At 41.7% G+C, this 22,270-nt stretch overlaps 1 protein-coding gene across 1 annotated transcript in view; it reads left to right on the forward strand.

The window, feature by feature from the left end:
• The window catches only part of ADGRV1 (adhesion G protein-coupled receptor V1), a 597,653-nt gene that overhangs the window by 202,973 nt on the left and 372,410 nt on the right, over positions 1–22,270 (forward strand). The window contains exons 60-65 of the mRNA XM_070056453.1: positions 4,979–5,096; positions 9,481–9,604; positions 10,539–10,677; positions 10,831–11,016; positions 11,244–11,476; positions 21,607–21,755. Coding sequence (XP_069912554.1) covers positions 4,979–5,096; positions 9,481–9,604; positions 10,539–10,677; positions 10,831–11,016; positions 11,244–11,476; positions 21,607–21,755 — 949 coding nt within the window. The remainder of the gene's footprint in view (positions 1–4,978; positions 5,097–9,480; positions 9,605–10,538; positions 10,678–10,830; positions 11,017–11,243; positions 11,477–21,606; positions 21,756–22,270) is intronic.

The raw sequence follows: 22,270 nt of genomic DNA on the forward strand, positions 1-22,270 counted from the left end.
CTGAGAGAGAGTGCTCTTTCCAGTGTCCTGTAAAGCATTTGTAGGTGCTTCATGTGTTCATGTCCTTATCACACCAGCCATGCAGACCTTGGCTGGAGTACTAGTTACCGTTCCAGAATGAGATTTTTTTTTTTTTTTTTGACAGGCAGAGTGGACAGTGAGAGGGAGAGACAGAGAGAAAGGTCTTCCTTTGCCGTTGGTTCACCCTCCAATGGCCGCCACGGCCGGTGCACTGTGGCCGGCGCACCACGCTGATCCGATGGCAGGAGCCAGGTACTTATCCTGGTCTCCCGTGGGGTGCAGGGCCCAAGCACTTGGGCCATCCTCCACTGCACTCCCTGGCCACAGCAGAGAGCTGGCCTGCAAGAGGGGCAACCGAGACAGAATCCGGCGCCCCGACTGGGACTAGAACCTGGTGTGCCAGCACCGCAAGGTGGAGGATTAGCCTACTGAGCCGCGGCGCTGGCCAGAATGGGATTTTGCTGATTGCCTGTGTCCCCTTCTCCCGCATAAGTAGCTTTAATAACTAAATAAGTTGTGGCCTGTCGTATACAGCACCCAGTGAAGCAGAGTACAGTTTCATTATAAATAAGCCCAGCCTATCCAGAGTCCTGTGTTATTTACCAGTCATACTCTCAGGCTCATTTTCTGGGAGGTGGGATGAGGAGGTGGAAGAGAACTGATGAACTGATTCTAGGCAAAAGGCCAAGGGTAGCTACAAGTTCCAAAGAACATGGAAGGGCGCCTTACTTAACTGGAGGTCAGGCGATACGCAGCTGATTGTGCAAGACAGAGCAGTGTTGGCTGTCAGAGGGAAAAATGGATGGAGAAGAAACTGCAGAGTCTAGATTTATTGTCCTCCTTGGTTTTTGCAGTTAGAATCATGTTTGGTTTTAAACATTTTTCTCAAACTAATAAAGATGAAAGCAGAAGATAATCTGTTTTTTTTTAAAAAAGCAAATAATAGAACTAATGAATAATTAAAACAAAATACCCATAGAAAATAATACATCAAGTGCCCAGATATTGATTGTAAGGTTTCAAATGAATTTGGCAAGCCGACAAATGTGTAAATAAAGATTCTGGAAATAATGAGAATCAATGATATATAACATCAAGAGCACTTTAGAGAAATTATTGTACATTGAAAGGCTTATGTATAAGAGTGAGTGTTCTTGGCAATATCATTTGTGCTAGTGGATAACCATGGTTAGGCAAATATTGCAGATAGTATAAATGTGAACAGTGGAATCCACGCAGCACTGAAAAGAACAAATCTACCCAGGGGAACATGAATAACCTCAGCAGTGTGTATTATAGGAAAGATTAAGATGCAGATGCATTGCAGTTAATAGCAATAGGGGACAGTTTTTGGCATAGTGATTAAGACACCACTTGGGATGCTTGCATCCTATATCAGAGTGCCTGGGTTCAAGTCCTGGCTCTGCTCCCCGTTGCAGCTTCCTGCTAAAGCACACCCTGGAATGCAGCAGGTAATGGTTCAAGTAGTTCAGTCCTGCCGCTGTCCAGCCTCGGCAGGTCCAAGGTGTCCCGAAAGAGGGGAGGCATCAGCTAAGAAAGGAGATGAGGAGATGGGCTTTAGGTAGTAGCAGAAGGCATCATTTTGCCAATCCTCATAGATTTATTTTATATTCTTTTTACATATACTTCTTCAAAAATTTATTTTATTTATTTGAAAGAGTTAGAGAGGTAGAGAAGGTAGAGACAGAGAGGGGTCTTCTGCCTGCTGGTTCACTCCCCAGATGACCACAATGGCCTGAGCTGTGCTGATCTGAAGCCAGGAGCCAGGAGCTTCCTCCGGGTCTCCCACATGGGTACAGGGGCCCAAAGACTTGGGCCATCTTCTACTGCTATCCCAGGCCATAGCAGAGAGCTGGATCGGAAGTGGAGCAGCTGGGACTAGAAGTGGTGCCCATATGGGATGCCGGCACTTCAGGCCAGGGCTTTAACCCACTGCACCACAGCACTGGCCCCTACACGTACTTGTTATTAAGCCTTCCTTCTTCTAAGCCTCTATTACTTCTGGGAAAGAACATATCACAAGTGATTATCTATGCACAACTTTTCTCTATTAATCTTGTTTTGTTTGATTTTCCTTTCATGGCTTCATTGTAATCTTCTCACTAATATTTCTGTACTCATAGTGGAGCTATGTCAGCTATATGAAACTTGCTTAACTTATCTAAAGGTGTGAGACAGAAATTCCAAGATTTTATAGATTAATCAATTTATTTTAAAAGGTTAAAACTATAAAAAAAAGGTTAAAACTGTATAGAGAAAGTTCTAATGATTATATCCTATTTTTCTAAAGGTAAATCACACCCCTAACAACTGTTTTTTATGAAGCCTATTCCATTGCCTGATGTAAGAGTTCCTTGGTTCTACATTTCCAAGCAGGGGCATAACGTCCTAACCTTTGTAAGAATGGTAGTGCTTGTTCACAATCTACTTGCTGTAATGTTAACTACATACCTACCAGTATTATCATACACTCCTGTGTGAGACAAAGCATGGGGGGTCCGTGGGAACAAGCACCTGCATGCTCTTTCTGTTCTATCTTCTCATAAAACTCCTAATTACTCATGTTGATATCGGGGGTGACCTCCTAAAATCTATATGAAAATGTGACCCCTTAAAGTTCCCCAGAACTGCATTTTGGGGTGCCACATATGCTACCGGAATTGGGGGTGCCATACTATTTCACTATATGCTTATTTTTTTTTTTTTGACAGGCAGAGTGGACAGTGAGAGAGAGAGAGACAGAGAGAAAGGTCTTCCTTTGCCGTTGGTTCACCCTCAAATGGCCGCCACGGCCGGCGCGCTGCGGCTGGCGTACCGCGTTGATCCGATGGCAGGAGCCAGGTGCTTTTCCTGGTCTCCCATGGGTTGCAGGGCCCAAGCACCTGGGCCATCCTCCACTGCCTTCCTGGCCACAGCAGAGAGCTGGCCTGGAAGAGGGGCAACCGGGACAGAACCGGCGCCCCGACCGGGACTAGAACCCGGTGTGCCGGCGCCGCGAGGCGGAGGATTAGCCTAGTGAGCCGCGGCACCGGCCTTCACTATATGCTTATTAATAAATCTTCAGTATTAATAAGCATGAGAGGATTCTTGCCTAATGTTTAGAGAAGAATTCTAAATACCGGCACAGATAAACGAGGCAGCATGGTACATTTTAGGCTTTTATTTAGTGCGAAAGGTGCATGGGAGAGTGAGAGCTTTATATGAGAGAGGTAAATCTGGGTTCATACTGAGCACCAGGAACCAGCCACGTGGAGGAGCATCTAGGCCAGGAAGCCTAGGATGGGTGGCCCGAAGGCACGCTCCCTGGAGGCACAGGGCTACAGCAAGCCCCCTCCTGGCAAGAGGCCAGGGAAGAAGGGAAGGGCAGGACACACCTTGTCCCAGGCTTTTAACCCACTTCCAAAGGGGAGTGGTTAATTAACCTGATTGGCTGGTGGGCACCCAGGTATGACCAGGAAAGGGGCATGAGGTCACACAGGGGCATGGTGAAGGTATCAGGTAGGGCATGAGGTGAAGGCGCAGTCTTCCAGCTCACAAATCTAATCAATTTTAACCTATATGCCTGCCTCCTTCAATGTTCCTAATATTTTGCTCTAGACAAATTTTAGGAGATTCTCCTCTTATTTCTCCAGTCACCTCCTATAACTGAATTTTTTAATAAGAAACAACAATTTTGCTTATGTTGATATCTATGATTTGCACACCCAAACCCAATGACTGTATTACTAGTAAGCCTAATAAAACCAGAGAAGATGGCGTCAGTCAGTCAGGGGCTTCCTGCTTTGTGGAGTTCCCCCTCCTCCAGCTGTGACTTTTTCACGCAACATTGGTGACATCACCTCTGCCATACTCCCTGTAACTCATAAAGGAGACCTCGACTGAGTGCCCGGCTCATGTTTATGGCCTGGCTCAGCTCTGGCCATTGTTGGTATTTGAGGACTGAATCAGCAGATGGGAGTTCTCTCTTTCTCTCCCCCCGCCCCCGTGTGCGTGTCTTTATCTTTCAAATAAAATAAATAAGTACTTTTAAGGAGTGTGCAGTGGATGGAAAGAACTTTGACAAAATGACTTGAAATGGGCTGGAAGAGGAGACAAAGAGTGAACAAATGTAAAGGCCATCTATTGTCTGTCCAGTGAAAGATAGCACTACTACGGATAGGAGTAGGATCACTTCAAACAATGGACCTGTGTTCCAAGGGGAAAAATCACAATTAAATCAGCATTCTTCCTACAGTATAGCAGCAATGAGAAACAATGTACAATGTGGGAAAAAGTATAAAATAACTAGGGCACATAGTTAGCAAGAAACAAGTGTTACCTGTATAAAAACAAGAAAAGCAGAATCTTAAGTGTGAAGGTAAAAGAAGACCAAAATGTCCATATAAAATACCGGGTTCCTGGATGGAAAAGCTGACTTTTCTATGACTTGGGATCCTTTATTGCTGCCTTCGGATACCTTGGTTAAGTAGGAAGGTTCCGTTGCTAAGTTGACAAGGGAAGGATTCTTGACTTGGATGTCCAGAGATGTTAAACAATGCAGGCCTCCAGGACTGCTGATTGCACCTATGCCTGCAATCTCAGGTCATCCATACTTTCCTTCTCTGAGTGAGCTCACTGTCTTTTATAAGCATTAACTTTAAGACCCCATGTGCATCATGGGGCGACCATTTGGCTCCCTTTAAAAGACTGAACAAAATGCTGAAAATTTTCAGTTAAGTTAAAAGGCTGTGTTAAAATTCAAAGATTTTTGTTATTAAAAACCTAAATGAGACCTACAATCAGAGCTAAGGCTTAGATTATTTCTCCTGGATGCAACTCATAGTTCTAAGTGACAGGAAGAACACACTTAAAAATGTAACATAATGCTGCTACAAGGAACACCCAGAGTGTGACTTTGACCCACGTGGGAAACACATTGTCCTCTCATTTTGTGCAGACCGAGTCCCAGAAGACCATCATCCTGCATGCTCTTCAAGACACTGCATTAGAGGAGGACAGACGTTTTACCATTCAGCTCACGGCAGTCGATGAGGTAGAAATATCTCCAGTGAAAGGTAAGAGACATGCACATTTTTGGAAATTAGAAAGGAGATTCTCAGCAAAATGCAATCAGACTCTACAGTGGAAAACATAGGCAGTGGTAGCTTTTCTTATAATTTCTAAAATGTTTGCTAAAACACACTCTTTTCCATCTGCTAAGAAATTTTAAACTAAAATTAAATATCCCATGTTAGTAAGGTTATAGGTCAAAGATTTCATGTAATTTTTTAAAAATAAACATGCTAAGGTGAACGTTTAACCTATTTTTTGAGATGTCTGTGTCCCACGTTGGAGCACCGGGCTTCAATTCCCAGCCCTGGCTCCTGACTCCAGTTTCCTGCTAATGGAGACCCTGGGAGGCAGCAGTGGTGGCTCAAGTACTTGGCTCCCTGTCTCCTTCATGGGAGAACTGGACTGATGCCCAGTTTCTGGCTTCAGCCTCAGCCCTGGTTGCCGTGGTCATTGCAGGGAATGAATCAGCAGGTAGGAGGCTGCCCTCTTGTTCTCTCTCTTTCCATCTCTCTCCGCCTCTCCAATTCCATTGTAGCAGTGTTTAAAATGTGAAAGCTTTCTTAATGGTCCAACAGTAGAAAACTGGTTAAATGCAACAGAATACTGCAACCATTTAAAATGATATGGAAACAAAACCTTGGATTACTTTAAAAAAAACACACACATAGCTACATGGATAACTTTCATGTTGTTTAAACAGGCTTCACAGCAATATGTTCGATGTAATCTCACTTTTTTGTCATGAGTCTATTTTTTGAGTTTGAAATTGTTTACTTGAAACAGGAATAGTATTTTTTTTCTTAAAGATTTATTTATTTGAAAGGCAGAATTACACAGAGGCTGAGGCAGAGGTCTTCCATCTGCTGGTTCACTCTCCAGATGACCGCAGTGGCCTGAGCCGTGCTGATTGAAAGCCGGGGTCCAGGAGCTTCCTCCATGTCTCCCACATGGGCACAGGGGCCCAAATATTCAGGCCATCCCCCACTGCTTTTCCAGGCCATAGCAGAGAGATGGATCAGAAGTGGAGCAGCCAGGACTCTAACGGGCACCCATATGGGATGCCGACACTGCAGGCGGTGGTCTCACTCACTACACCACAACATCAGCCCCAGTAATAGTACTTTATTTTTGAAACGTTTTCACAATAATTACATACTTCTTTGTAAGAAAATACTGTTTTACAACTTAGCATCTTATGGTATTAGAGTCGATTATATCTATTTTCATGTGAGAATATTCCTGAGATATGATATTTCTGAAACAGGCATCATAATTCTCATTTGCTTATGGTCTCAATGATTTATTTCTTGGGTCTTTAAAGGAATGAGTAATGGTTCTAAAATGGCTTTCCCAGAAACTTACTTGAAAGCTGAGTTACTAGTAACTGTTGTGTATCTTTTTTTTTTTTTTTTTTTTTTTTTTTTTTTTTTTTTTTTTTTTTGCCATCAAGAAGTCCATTTTCTGCAAGGGTTTGCAGTTGAAAGTGGATTTCATGACCAAGAAGATTATCAACTTGTAGAGAGTATCATTGTACATACTTGAAAGAGTTGTTCTTTCTGCAGTTTTACCTATAATCCTTTCCAACAAACCTGCCAGAGAATCATCTCATTAAACCATAGTTTTCCCTAATTCTTAGTTAGCTCAGTCATCTACATCTTGTTAAAATAACAGCGTTGATAGCATGTAGGCTAACTGGACATATGAAGAAGAGCATATGGGTGATTAAGATAAATTTTTTACCAATATAAAAATATTCTTAATGTGTTTCTAACTGAGATTCTTGAGAATGACAAACTACTTGATTTCATCAGTCCACTCCATTGTGCACATACAGTAATCCAGCTCACGGTTTCATAAAACCTTAAAATGTACTTCTGGAAACAGTTTTCTTCAAGATACTGCTAAATTATAATATGGATACTTGATCTGTTTGATGTTTTTATTTCCACTTAAGTAGAATTTTTTGAAATTTATATAAGGTGATCAAATTTCATATATACTGATTTAAGAGCATAATAATACTTCGCATCCTAACCTCTCTCCCATCTATGCACTCCTTCACTCTTCCTTCCTTATTTTTCTTTTAATTTTTACAATGGCATACTTTCAATGTATTTTATAATTACAAGCTTAATCTTCCATTAAAGAAAGGAATTCCACAAGTATTAGGTAGAAAAACCAGTGTCCCTCAAGAGTATAGACAAGGGTTGTAAACAATAATCCACCTGAAAATGGCAATTTTATTCATGTACATTGCATTTTTTTGTCTATGTATTAGTTACCACAAATCAGGGAAAACTTACAATATTTGTCTCTTCGGGAATGGCTTATTTCATGAAGCATGATGTTTCCAGTTGCATACCTTTTGTTGCAAAGATAGGATTTCATTCTTTTTTGTGGCTGAGAACTATTTTACAGTGTATGTATGCCACAATTTCTTTGTTCAGTAACCAGCCTACAGGCATTTGGGTTGATTCCACAACTGAGCTGCAATATACAGTAGGTGACGGATAACTCTCTGATATGCTGATTTCATTTCATCTGGGTAAATTCCCAGGAGTGGAATGGTTAGCTTATATTGTAGGTCTGTTTCTAGATTTCTGAGGAATTTCCATATGTTTTCCATAATGATTGTGCTAGTTTACATTCCTACCAACAGTGTATCAGGGCACCATTTTTTTCCACATCGTTGCCGACATTTATTTATTTATTTATTTATTGGATGATAGCCTTTCTAACTGGAGTGAGATAAAACTTTATTGTGGTTTTCATTTGCATTTCCCTGATGGCTAATGATCCTGAAGGTTTTTTCATGTGTCTGTTGGCCATTTGAATTTCTTCCTTTGAAAAATGCCTATTCATGTCCTTTGCCATTTCTTAACTGGATTGTTTTATTTTTGTTGAGTTTGTGGATTCTTCATAGATTCTGCATTTTAATCTTTTATCAGTTGCATAGTTTGCAGATATTTTCTCCCATTCTGTTGGTTGCCTCTTCACTGTGTTGAGTGTTTCGTTTGCAGTGCAGAAACTTCTTCGCCTGCTGTTATCCCATTTGTCTATTTTGGCTTTGATAGCCTGTGCTTCTGGGGTCTTTTCCAAGAATTCTTTGCCTAAGTCCATGTCTTCCAGAGTTTCCTCAATGTTTTCCTCTAGTAATTTGATGGTATCAGCTCATAGATTTAGATCCTTAATTCATTGTGATGTGATTTTTGTATAAGGTGAAAGGTAGGGATCTTGTTTCATAGTTTTGTATGTGTAGATCCAATTTTCCCAGAACTGTTTGAGACTGTCCTCTCTCCAAGGATTGATTTTAGTTTGTTTGCCAAAGATTAGTTGATTGTGCATAAGTGGATTAATTTCTGAGGTTTCTATTTTGTTGCATTGGTCTACATGTGTTTGTGTTGTTTTCAGACTGTTTTGATTATAACTGCCCTGTAGTGTGTCTTAAAACCTTGTATAGTGATGCCTCTGGCTTTGTTTTTGTTGTATAAGATTGCTTTAGCTATTCAGGGTCTCTTGTGTTTTCATATGAAATCTAGCATTGTTTTTTCTAGATCTGAGAAGAATGTTGGTGGTCATTTGGGATCTCATTGAATCTGTAAATTGCTTTGGATAGTATGGACGTTTTGATGACATTAATCCTTCTAAGCAATGGACATGGAAGATTTTTCCATTGTTTGTGTTGTCTTGTATGTCCTTAATGTTTTTGTAATCTTCACTGTAGAGATCTTTCATATCCTTAGTTAAATTTATTCTAAGGTATTTAAATTTCGTAAAATTTTTTGTAGATATTGTGAATGGTACTGATCTTAGATCTTTCTCAGCCATGGCATTGTCTATGTATAAGAAGGCTATTGATTTTCATGTGTTGATTTTATATCCTGAAACTCCATCAAACTCTCATGAGTTCTAATTGCCTCTTAGTGGAGTCTTTCATTTCCCTGTATGTAGGATTATGTCAGTAGAAATATTTGGCATAGCTTTTATAAGTGGTGGAGTTCAGAGGATTCCTGTTTTTGCCAAATAGTTGTTCGACATGTCCACATAGCTAATTTTAGTGAACTCCAATGCTAACTGTGGAAGGGAAGTAATGCCAACAGTAGAGAAGCATTTGCTTTTATCGGAGTGATGGTGGCATCATTGCCCACTTTCTCCTGCCCCTTTTCATGACAGTATGCTCTTGGGCAAGTTATTTGCATCAGTGTCTTCCACACTTGCAGTTACTTCAGTGTTCTCAAAGGTAAAGTGAGGAGGACAGCGCCTGATTTATCACGGTCATGAGGATTAACTTGGTTGGTAAATGTGAAACTGTTTGACTGTGGCCAGCTATATAGGAAGTGCATAGGTATGCTTACTACAAAGCCCTGTATGTAATCCGTGACTTAGGGAGTGCCTCAATAATCATCCGTGGAGATAAGGGAGCGCCTGGAGAAGTGGGGATAGCTGCATCATCAAGGCATGTGCTCATCGGGGAACCCTCTGCGAGATACAACGGTACTGCCATCATCAGGTAAGCGCTGCTTGATTTTTCCTTGCGTATGTATGAGTTAGGGAGTTTTATTTAAACAATTAGATTGAAACATTGCATACTCTAGTACATATGTAGTTCTCAGACATTATCATTTTTTGTGTTGCTGACATCCTGGGGAGAGTAGAGCAGTCTTTGGGCACAAATTGAAAATAAGAGTCCATCCTAAGCTGTGTTGAGGGTCAGATCGTGAAGTGCCTGACTCAGGTGGTGGTTTGCAGTGTGGGCCATGGATGAAGCCCATGGAGTGAGATCACACCGTCTTTAAGTCCAGCCCGGTCTTGTCATTGCACGTGAGGTAAGAGCACTACTGTGATGTTGTAAGCTACAGAGTCATTGCTTTGAAATCCGTCAGGGTCAGACATTTGGATTCTAAGTGTTCTGAATCAGGGCTGAGCATATGATGAAGTGAGTATGAGCCCAGGCAGGTTTGTTTTTCCCACATTTTCTCAAGAGGAACGGAGCAGGGACTGTCAGTGAAGCATCTAGATCTCACTTAATATCGTTCTTCTGGGTGGTTATCCAGAGGTGATACTTTCTCCGTTTCCATTTGCATGCCAGGTAGGAAGTGTTTACTGTCCTTTTAAGTAACTTTGTTAGGCCTTTCCTGCTTTGTACCTTGAGTCTCCAATGAGAAGTCTATAAGGATTGATTTGGATCCCTTTACGTTTCCCATATTAGTGTTTAATTTTTGGCGGTATTCTTGTCAAGGTAGACTTGCACTAACTCAGCACTTCAAGGTGTTGACATCTTGGAATGATATGACTTTCTTTTGCTTTATAGTTGATACATGAGTTTATTTAAAAATACAAATGCTTGAAATTAAAACTGGTTACTGTTGAGTGATGTAGCAAATGTGAGAGAAAAGAGCCTTCCGTAAGAATGAACTGAACGTACGTCTGTGTTATTGTCGTAGCCTTGTTCGTGGCCCAGGGATCTGGGGGGAGGTCACAGTGTTTTGGAAAATATTCCCGCCTTCCTCGGGGGAATTTGCAGAAACATCAGGAAAGCTGACCATGCGGGACGGACAGTCTGCAGCTGTCATACTGATACAGGTAGCGGGTTGCTGCTTTCTGATGCATGCTTGCTCTGGGTGTGTGCATGGCTGGGATGGGGAGGTAACACGACAGAGTTTGTTGTTGGCATGATTAGATATTTTTCTCTACACTTTCGACTCTACGGTAATGACCTGCTTTGTCCTTGGCTAGGCTTTGGATGATGACATTCCTGAGGAAAAGTGCTTCTACGAGTTTCAGCTCACGGATGTCAGTGAGGGAGGGGCTCTGAGCGACTCCAGCAGCACAGCCAACATCACCATGGTTGCCAGTGATGCCCCCTATGGCCGCTTTGCCTTTTCACAGGAGCAGCTGCGAGTGACCGAGGAGACGCTGAGGGTAGAGTGTGAAAGGCCCAGCCCTTCTGTCATCTCTTTGAATATGAGTGATCTTGAAATTGTTGGTTTTTCACAAATGAATAATTGCTCCAAACGGAGAACATTATTTTAATGTATAAGTTAGATACCTTATAAACTTGCATACCATTTTAACAAGAAACCCTTCAATTGGAAACAACATGGTCTGGTAGGTTAAGCCTGCAGAGTAAGACGGTGCTTTTCATCTAGGTGAATGCCACCATCGTCCGATCAGGTGGCTCTTTCGGCCTCGTGAGACTGTGGTATGAGACCAGGAGCGGGACGGCAGAAGCAGGCTTGGACTTCATTCCTGCGGCAGGAGGGCTCCTGTTTGAGGCTGGAGAAGTGGTGCAGAGTCTGCAGGTTGAACTCCTTGACGATGACCGACCAGAGGGCCCTGAAGAATTTTCTTTGGCAATTACGAAGGTGGAGCTCCAAGGAAGGTACAGGAGAAAAAGAATTTTGGGAGAAGAGAGGGGAGAGAGGGGGAATGAGAGCCACACAAACAGTTCTGTCTCTGCTCTTTCTCACATCTGGGTGACATGAGAGCAGGATATAGAAGGCAAATTCTTTCTTCCAGTTTTCTTCAGCATAATGTCTTTCCTTGAAAGGTGGCAGTAGGTGGCAGTGTTGTGAATTCATTCCAGACAGGGTAAGCATAGTGTGTGGGTGCCCGGAAACTGGCTGAGAAAGAGTCCTGCATTACCCAGCCTGGTGCTCAGCACGTGTGGGAGGAGGGGCTAGTCCCAGTTTCTCTCCCTGTGAGGTGGCTGGAGTTAGGGGTTTCTTTCTCTGGTATCCCTGAAAGCTGATGTCTTATCTCTGGGTTAATGAAGTAGATGCTTGCCCAGTAGCAATTGGAAAGAGGGCTGGCATTGCAGCACAGTGAATTAAGCCACTCCCTGAGATGTCAGCCTCCCACATGAGTGCCTGTTGGAGTCCCAGCAGCTCTGATCCAGCTCCCTGCTATTGCAGGGAAGACTGGAAGATGTCCCCAGTGCTTGGGCCCCTGCCACTCAAACTGGGAGACTCAGAGTTTACGCTCTTGGCTTTGGCCATCTAGAGAATAAATCAGTTAAGGAAGATATCTGTGTTTCTTCTTTCTTTCTTTACTTCTTTCTTTTTTTCTATGTTTCCTTCCTTCCTTTTTCTTATCTTTTTTTCCTTTCTTTCTTTTTTTGTTCTTTCTCATTCTTTCTCGTTCTTTCTCTCTCTCTGTCTCTCAATTCTGCCTTTCAGATTAATCTTCACTTTTTTTTAAAAGTGGGAAAAAAATTTGTCATATAGGTGGCCATGCAAGTGCACCATGTTTTCTGGGCAGATCACAAATTCTGCCTCATGAGTACCTTTCTTCCTCTGATTTGTTGGGGCACACTTGATTGACAAGGGTGGAGAACACCTTTGCACACTTCTCTTTTTTTTTTTTTTTAACTTTTATTTAATGAATATAAATTTCCAAAGTACGGCTTATGGATTACAATGGCTTCCCCCCCCATAACGTCCCTCCTACCCACAACCCTCCCCTTTCCCATCCCCTCTCCCCTTCCATTCACATGAGGATTCATTTTCAATTCTCTTTATATACAGAAGATCAGTTTAGCATACATTAAGTAAAGATTTCAACAGTTTGCTCCCACACAGAAACATAAAGTGAAAAATAATAGATGATTTTTTAAATGATGATGAAATCAGATCAGATCTATTGTCATGTTTAATCCCAGCGAGAGTCAAGTTGGGAATTGATAATTTCTTCTTCTTTTTTTTTTAACAGAAGATCAGTTTAGTATACATTAAGTAAAGATTTCAACAGTTTGCACCCCCATAGAAACACAAAGTGAAATATACTGTTTGAGTACTCGTTATAGCATTAAGCCTCAATGTACAGCACATTAAGGACAGAGATCTTACATGAGGAGTAAGTGCACAGTGACTCCTGTTGTTGACTTTACAAATTGACACTCCTGTTTATGGCATCAGTAATCTCCCTATGCACCAGTCATGAGTTTCCAAGGCTATGGAAGCCCCTTGAGTTCTCCGACTCTTATCTTGTTTAGACAAGGTCATAGTCAAAGTGGAGGTTCTCTCCTCCCTTCAGAGAAAGGTACCTCCTTCTTTGAAGACCTGTTCTTTCCACTGGGATCTCACTCACAGAGATCTTTCATTTAGGGTGGTTTTTGTTTGTTTTTTTTTTTTTTTTTTTTTTTTTTTTTTTTTTTTTTTTTTTTTTTTTTGCCAGAGTGTCTTGGCTTTCCATGCCTGAAATACTCTCATGGGCTTTTCAGCCAGATCTGAATGCCTTTAGGGCTGATTCTGAGGCCAGAGTGCTGTTTAGGACATCCGCCATTCTATGAGTCTGCTGAGTATCTCGCTTCCCATGTTGGATCACTCTCCCCTTTATTTATTCTATCGGTTAGTATTAGCAGGTACTAGACTTGTTTATGTGCTCCCTTTGACTCTTAGTCCTTTCATTATGATCAATTGTGAACTGAAATTGATCACTTGGACTAGTGAGATGGCATTGGTACATGCCACCTTGATGGGATTGAATTGGAGTCCCCTGGTATGTTTCTAACTCTACCATTTGGGGCAAGTCAGCCTGAGCATGTCCCAAACTGTACATCTCCTCCCTCTCTTATTCCCGCTCTTATGTTTAGCAGGGATCACATTTCAGTTAAATTTCAACACTTAAGAATAACTGTGTATTAATTACAGAATTAAACCAGTCATATTAAGTAGAGCAGACAACAAAAACTACTAAGAGGGATAATGTATTAAGTTGTTCATTAACAGTCAGGGCTATGCTGATCAAGTCACTGTTTCTCATAGTGTCCATTTCGCTTCAACAGGTTTCCTTTTTGGTGTTCAGTCAGTTGTCACCGATCAGGGAGAACATATGGTATTTGTCCCTTTGGGACTGGCTTATTTCACTCAGCATGATGTGTTCCAGATTCCTCCATTTTGTTGCAAATGACTGGATTTCGTTGTTTCTTACTGTGGTATAGTATTCTAAAGAGTACATATCCCATAATTTCTTTATCCAGTCTACCGTTGATGGGCATTCAGGTTGGTTCCAGGTCTTGGCTATTGTGAATTGAGCTGCAATAAACATTAGGCTGCAGACCGCTTTTTTGTTTGCCAATTTCATTTCCTTTGGGTAAATTCCAAGGAGTGGGATGGCTGGGTCGAACGGTAGGGTTATATTCAGGTTTCTGAGGAATCTCCAGACTGACTTCCATAGTGGCTTGACCAGTTTGCATTCCCACCAACAGTGGGTTAGTGTCCCTTTTTCCCCACATCCTCGCCAGCATCTGTTGTTGGTAGATTTCTGTATGTGAGCCATTCTAACCGGGGTGAGGTGAAACCTCATTGTGGTTTTGATTTGCATTTCCCTGATTGCTAGTGACCTTGAACATTTTTTCATGTGCCTGTTGGCCATTTGGATTTCCTCTTTTGAAAAATGTCTATTGAGGTCCTTGGCCCATCTCTTAAGTGGGTTGTTGGTTTTGTTTTTGTGGAGTTTCTTGATCTCTTTGTAGATTCTGGTTATTAACCCTTTATCTGTTGCATAGTTTGCAAATATTTTTTCCCATTCTGTCGGTTGTCTCTTCACTCTCCTGACTGTTTCTTTTGCAGTACAGAAACTTCTCAATTTGATGCAATCCCAATAGTTGATTTTGGCTTTGACTGTCTGTGCCTCCCGGGTCTTTTCCAGATATTCTTTGCCTGTGCCAATATCTTGAAGGGTTTCTCCAATGTTCTCTAATAACTTGATGGTGTCAGGTCGTAGATTTAGGTCTTTAATCCATGTTGAGTGGATTTTTGTGTAAGGTGTAAGGTAGGGGTCTTGCTTCATGCTTCTGCACGTGGAAATCCAGTTTTCCCAGCACCATTTATTGAATAGACTGTCCTTGCTCCAGGAATTGGTTTTAGATCCTTGATCAAATATAAGTTGGCTGTAGATGTTTGGGTTGATTTCTGGTGTTTCAATTCTGTTCCATTGGTCTATCCATCTGTTTCTGTACCAGTACCATGCTGTTTTGATAACAACTGCCCTGTAGTATGTCCTGAAATCTGGTATTGTGATGCCTCCGGCTTTGTTTTTGTTGTACAAGATTGCTTTAGCTATTCGAGGTCTCTTGTGCCTCCATATAAATTTCAGCACCATTTTTTCCAGATCTGAGAAGAAGGTCTTCGGTATCTTGATTGGTATTGCATTGAATCTATAAATTGCTTTTGGGAGAATGGACATTTTGATGATATTGATTCTTCCAATCCATGAGCATGGGAGATTTTTCCATTTCTTGGTATCCTCTTCTATTTCTTTCTTTAAGGTTTTGTAATTTTCATCGTAGAGATCTTTAACGTTCTTGGTTAAGTTTATTCCAAGGTATTTGATTGTTTTTGTAGCTATTGTGAATGGGATTGATCTTAGAAGTTCTCCCTCAGCCATGGCATTGTCTGTGTATACAAAGGCTGTTGATTTTTGTGCATTGATTTTATACCCTGCTACTTTGCCAAACTCTTCTATGAGTTCCAATAGTCTCTTAGTAGAGTTCTTTGGGTCCCCTAAATAAAGAATCGTATCTTCTGCAAAGAGGGATAGTTTGACTTCTTCCTTCCCAATTTGTATCCCTTTAATTTCTTTTTCTTGCCTAATAGCTCTGGCTAGAACCTCCAGAACTATATTGAATAGCAGTGGTGAGAGTGGGCATCCCTGTCTGGTACCAGATCTCAGTGGAAATGCTTCCAACTTTTCCCCATTCAATAGGATGTTGGCTGTGGGTTTTTCATAGATTGCTTTGATTGTATTGAGGAATGTTCCTTCCAAACCCAGTTTGCTTAGAGTTTTCATCATGAACAGGTGTTGTATTTTATCAAATGCTTTCTCGGCGTCTATTGAGATAATCATATGGTTTTTCTTCTGCAGTCTGTTAATGTGGTGTATCACATTGATTGTTTTGTGCACATTAAACCATCCCTGCATACCAGGGATAAATCCCACTTGCTCTGGGTGGATGATCTTTCTGATGTGTTGTTGCATTCTATTGGCCAGAATTTTATTGAGGATTTTTGCATCTATGTTCATCAGGGATATTGGTCTGTAATTCTCTTTCAATGCTGCATCTCTTTCCGGGTTAGGAATTAAGGTGATGCTGGCTTCATAGAAAGAATTTGGGAGGACTCCCTCTTCTTCGATTGTTCTGAATAGTTTGAGAAGAATTGGAGTCAGTTCTTCTTTAAATGTCTGGTAGAATTCAGCAGTGAATCCATCTGGTCCTGGGCTTTTCTTTGTTGGGAGGGCCTTTATTACTGTTTCAATTTCTGTCTCAGTTATGGGTCTGTTTAGGTTTTCGATGTCTTCCTGGTTCAATTTAGGTAGGTTGCATGTGTCCAGGAATCTATCCATTTCTGATAGGTTTCCCTGTTTGCTGGCATGCAAGTCCTTGTAGTAATTTCTGATGATTCTTTTTATTTCTGTGGTGTCTGTTGTTACATTTCCTTTTTCATCTCTGATTTTATTGATTTGGGTCTTTTCTCTTCTTTTTTTAGTTAGTTGGGCCAATGGGGTGTCAATTTTGTTTATTTTTTCAAAAACCCAGCTCCTCGTTTGGCTGATTTTTTGTAATGTTTTTCTTGATTCAATCCTGTTGATTTCTTCTCTGATTTTAATTATTTCTCTTCTACTAGATTTGGGTCTGGTTTGCTGTAGGTTTTCTAGATCCTTGAGGTGAATTGAAATCTCATCTATTTGGTGCCTTTCCAATTTCTTGATGTAGGCACCTATTGATATAAACTTTCCTCTTAACACTGCTTTTGCTGTATCCCATAAGTTTTGGTATGTTGTGCTGTTATCCTCATTTACTTCCAGAAAATTTTTGATTTCTCTTTTGATTTCTTGAATGACCCATTGTTCATTCAGGAGCATGTTGTTCAATCTCCATGTGTTTGCGTATGCTGTAGGAATTTCTGAGTTGCTAATTTCCAACTTCATTCCTTTATGTTCTGAGAAGCTGCATGGTATGATTCTAATTCTTTTGAATTTGCTGAGACTTGCTTTATGGCCTAGTATGTGGTTAATCCTAGAGAAGGTTCCATGTACTGCTGAGAAGAATGTAAAATCTTTAGCTGTAGGATTGAAAGTTCTGTATATATCTGTTAGATCCATTTGGGCTATAGTGTCGTTTAAATCTACTGTCTCCTTGTTGATCTTCTGTCCTGTTGATCTGTCTATTTCTGAGAGTGGAGTATTGAAGTCCCCCAGTACTATTGTGTTGGGGTCTAAGTCTCCCTTTAAGTCTGTTAACAAATCTTTTAGATAAACCGGTACCCTGTAGTTAGGTGCATATACATTGATAATTGTTATATCTTCTTGTTGTATTGATCCCTTAATCATTATATAATGTCCCTCTTTGTCACTCTTAACAGTTTTTGTGGTAAAGTTTATGTTGTCCAATATTAAGATGGCTACGCCCGCTCTTTTTTCATTTCTGTTGGCATGGTATATCTTTTTCCAGCCTTTCACTTTCAATCTGTATGGATCTTTGTTGGAAAGATGCGTTTCTTGTAAGCAGCAAATAGATGGGTTTTGTTCCTTAACCCAATCAGCCAATCGGTGTCTTTTAACTGGACAGTTCAGGCCATTCACGTTCAATGTGACTAATGATAAGTGGTAACTTTGCCCTGCCATTTGCCAAAGATAAGTTCTAATATATGCTTTGAATTCCCTGTGATCTTTTGCTGTGAGGTTTCCTTCCTTTACCTTCTTTCATATTGATGACCGTGTTTCTTTGTTTCTGTGTGTAACACATCTTTAAGTATTTTTTGCAGGGCTGGACGAGTGGCAACAAATTCTTTCAATTTCTGTTTGCTATGAAAAGTCTTTATTTCACCTTCATTCACAAATGATAGCTTTGCAGGATATAATATTCTGGGCTGGCAGTTGTTCTCTCTTAGTACCTGGGCTATATCTCGCCATTCCCTCCTAGCTTGTAGGGTTTCTGATGAGAAGTCAGCTGTGAGTCTGATTGGAGATCCTCTGAGAGTAATTTGACGTTTCTTTCTTGCACATTTTAGGATCTTTTCTTTATGTTTCACTGTGGAGAGTTTAATTACAACGTGTCGTGGTGAGGATCTCTTTTGGTCGTGTTTATTAGGGGTTCTGTGAGCTTCCTGTACCAGGATTTCTCTGTCCTTCTCCAAACCTGGGAAATTTTCTGCTAATATCTCACTAAAAAGGCCTTCTAATCCTTTCTCCCTCTCCATGCCTTCAGGAACTCCTAGAACCTGAATGTTGGGTTTTTTAATAGTATCCTGAAGATTCCCGACAATATGTTTCAGATTTCTAATTTCCTCTTCTTTTCTTTGGTCTGACTGTATCCTTTCCTGTTCTCTGTCTTCTAAGTCCGATATTCTCTCTTCTGCTTCACCCATTCTGTTTGTAAGGCTCTCTATTGTGTTTTTCATTTGATCTATTGAATTCTTCACTTCATTATGATTTCTTGTCACTATCACAGTTTCCTGTTGTACTAGTTGTTTTGTTTCATTTTGATTCCTCCTTAATATTTCATTTTCACGAGAGAGATTTTCTACCTTGTCCATTAAGGATTTCTGTAGTTCAAGAATTTGTTTTTGAGAACTTCTTAATGTTCTCATCAATTTTTTGAGATCTGCTTCTTGCATTTCTTCTATGTCATCATCTTCATAATCTTGAATTGGGGTGTCTTTTTCATTTGGGGGCGTCATGGTGACTTCCTTGTTTTTATTACCTTGGTTTTTGCATTTGTTATTTGGCATATTGGAGATATTTGGTTTCTTCACTGTGGTGCTTTCTCTTGTTATACTATGACTCTAGATTAAGTGGACTGTCTGTTTTTGATGGAGCCTTAGAGGCTTGAGATGGGTGTGGCCTGAGAGCTCTGGTTTGCCAAAGGTGACACTCCCAGGTTAGGCGTGATAGATCTCTCTCTCTTTCTTTCTTTTTTTGATTCAAAAGGGAAGTAATTCCGCACAGCTGAACGAAGTTGGAGGTAGTTAGCAGGCAAATGATATACCCACAGGAGCCAGAGATCAGAAGCTCTTTCCCAAGGCCCACACAGGGAATCTGTTCTGCCCTCAGAGTGGCCTCAAATTCTCCTTCAGACTCCCACTGGATTGCCAAAGTTATGGAATTGTAGCGTCTCTGGAGAGTACTCACGTGAATTCCGTGAGTTCTCTCCCCCATCGTCTCTGTTTTCACAGTCTCAGTTCAGTAGCACCACAAATTTACTAGGTCCTAATCTGTTAATTCGCCCCGCCCAGAGTCAGGTTTTTTTGCTAGGCTCAGGGCCGGTGCAGACCTGAGGTCGCTCTGCTTATGACGTATGTCCAAGATGGCGCCTGCTCTTTGTCTTGCTCGCCCTTGAGAGGTGAGCGGAGAGAGAGAAACCCGTGTCCGTACCAGTCATCTTTTTTTTTCTCTCTCTCTCTCTCTCCCAGTTAGCCTGGTGAACTCCCCCCCCCCCCCCCCAGGGGTCGTTCCCTCTAGTCTCCTCTCTCCGCTTGCCTGCCGGTGTCTCGGGCTATTGAGGTTCGGCTCACCTCGCGTTCCAGCGCTGGTGTGTTGAGTCTGCCGCTGGTATCCCGAACTGTGGGTTCTCACGCTCTCCACGCAGGTCCACTGTGAATCACGCGTTCTGGAAGAGTTTCTTCTGCTGTTTCCTCCCCTACTCTTCCTTGAACCTGCAGTATCTCCACTTTTATTAAACTGTCTCTCCCTGGACTATCAGTGTGCTCCCTTCCTATTCCGCCATCTTGCCTCCTCCGGAAGATACTATTTTTCTGCACACTTCTTGAGCCCCAAGGTTGAAGAGCCTCAGGGTGAATGACATTTTTTCTGGTGCAGGGAAATACTGTTGCATGTATTATATAAGTAATACTTTTAAAAACTAAAACACTTCACTCAGTCACTAGGGGAGATGCTGTATCATCCCATCTGAGAAAAGCATATTGAAGTCTCACACATTCTTCAAATGCTAAAATTCCTACAAATGCGGCTGGCGCTATGGTGTGGTGGGTAAAGCTGCCGCCTTCATTGCCAGCATCCCATATGGGTGCTGGTTCATGTCCCGGCTGCTGCTCTTCTGATCCAGCTCTCTGCTATGGCCTGGGAAAGCAGTGGAAGATAACCCAAGTCCTTGGGCTGCTGCACCCTTGTGGGAGACCTGGAAGAAGCTCCTGGCTTCAGATCAGCCCAGCTCCCACTATTACAACCATCTGGAGAATGAACCATGAGATGGAAGACCTCTCCTTTCCCCTGTTCCCCCTGTCCTCTCCCCCTCTTCCCCTCCCCCTCAACACTTAATTTAATGGGAATAACAGCACACTAAACCAAGTCGTTTACATAAATGTCCTTATACAGGTGAGCTAATGTTCATATTAAAGAACAGAGGTATTGATTATAATTGGTTTCTACAGAACTTAAGATGTTTTCTTTCACGTTAAATGATCTAGGAATTTTCCATCTTTTTATTTTTTATAGATTTATTTATTTATTTTTGACAGGCAGAGTGGACAGTGAGAGAGAGACAGAGAGAAAGGTCTTCCTTTGCCATTGGTTCACCCTCCAATGGCCACTGCGGCCGGCGCGCTGCGACCGGTGCACCGCGCTGATCCGATGGCAGGAGCCAGGTACTTCTCCTGGTCTCCCATGGGGTGCAGGGCCCAAGCACTTGGGCCATCCTCCACTGCACTCCCTGGCCACAGCAGAGATCTGGCCTGGAAGAGGGGCAACCGGGACAGAATCCGGCACCCCGACCGGGACTAGAACCCGGTATGCCGGCACCGCAAGGCGGAGGATTAGCCTAGTGAGCCGCGGCGCCTGCTAGATTCATTTATTTTTAAATAGAGATATCTTGCATCCATTGGTTTACTCCCCAAAAGGCCACAATGATCAGGGCTGGACCAGACCAAATCCAGTAGCTTCATAATGGGTCTCCCACATGGGTGGCCGGGGCCCAAGTACTTGTACTATTCTCTGCTGCTTTCCCAGGTACATTAGTAGGGAGCTGGATCAGAAGTGGAGCAGCTGGTACTCACACCAGCACTAATACAGGATGCTGACATTGCACCAGCTGCTTAACTCTCTATGGCACAATGCCAGCCACTTAAAAATGTTGTCTTGAATCTTGGTGGCTTAGCTTGAAATTTGATAAGTGATGTGACACTAACTACTGTTTATGGTCCTCCTCTCAGCCCAATGCTGTACCCTGAGGCTCAGCTGGTCCCTGTCTATGATGGCACTGTGCCCCGTACTGCAGCAATGCTCCCTGGTGGCCCACAGGTGCATTTTTCCACAGCCCCTTCCCAATCTTTTGACAGTTGTATGATCTTCATGTTGCCCAACTTTAGGATTTTTCCTTTACCCTGGGTCTCATGCAGGTACCAACAATTAAGGGTAGTACAGAAATTTCAGAAGAGCTAGTGTATAATAGACTCTACAACAATGTTACAGTACTTAATTATAAGTGCCAAGACTCTATTCATGCTAAACAATTGTGAATTTATGATTACGTTGTATTTCTTCTGATTTTGCAAGTGGGTATGATTTCACTATTCGAGATAATGGACTTCAGATAGATCAACCTCCAGAAATAGGAAACGTCTCCAGTGTTCGAGTCACAATCATGAAAAACGATCATGCAGAAGGCATCATTGAATTTGACCCGAAGTATACTGCTTTTGAAGGTGGGTTCATTCACTTACTCGTGAGGATGTTTAGCACCACTTTGAGTTACAAAGTATCTGAGTACAACATGTAATTTGAATTCCCATATGTAAATTTTCATCATTGAGGGTGTGTACACACATATATCCCCTTTATTCATGTATTACTTTAAAAATACTACCTTTGGGTAGTCTTGAACCTTTCTGTGTATGACCAAGATAAATGGCCAGGAATGAGATAATCTAGAAGAAATTGCTTTTAGGGTTATTAAAATTTTTGTTTTAAATATTTTCTGAGAATTTTTCTAATTTATATGAACAGTTTCCTATATGATTAGAAATCAGCGAGTATTGTCCTTCTTGTGAGTAATCACTTTTGAAATTCATACTTTGCTGGACTGCAGGTATAGGCTGTGTAAGGGTCCTTGATATTGCTTTTTCTTGATACTACTTTTTCTGAACAGTTATTATTAGCCCACCTGTGGCTGGGCTAGGCCGAAGCCAGGAGCCCAGAGCTCCTTCCAGGTCTGCCACTT

The sequence above is a fragment of the Oryctolagus cuniculus genome, chromosome 14, assembly GCF_964237555.1.
Source record: "Oryctolagus cuniculus chromosome 14, mOryCun1.1, whole genome shotgun sequence".
NCBI lineage: Eukaryota > Metazoa > Chordata > Mammalia > Lagomorpha > Leporidae > Oryctolagus > Oryctolagus cuniculus.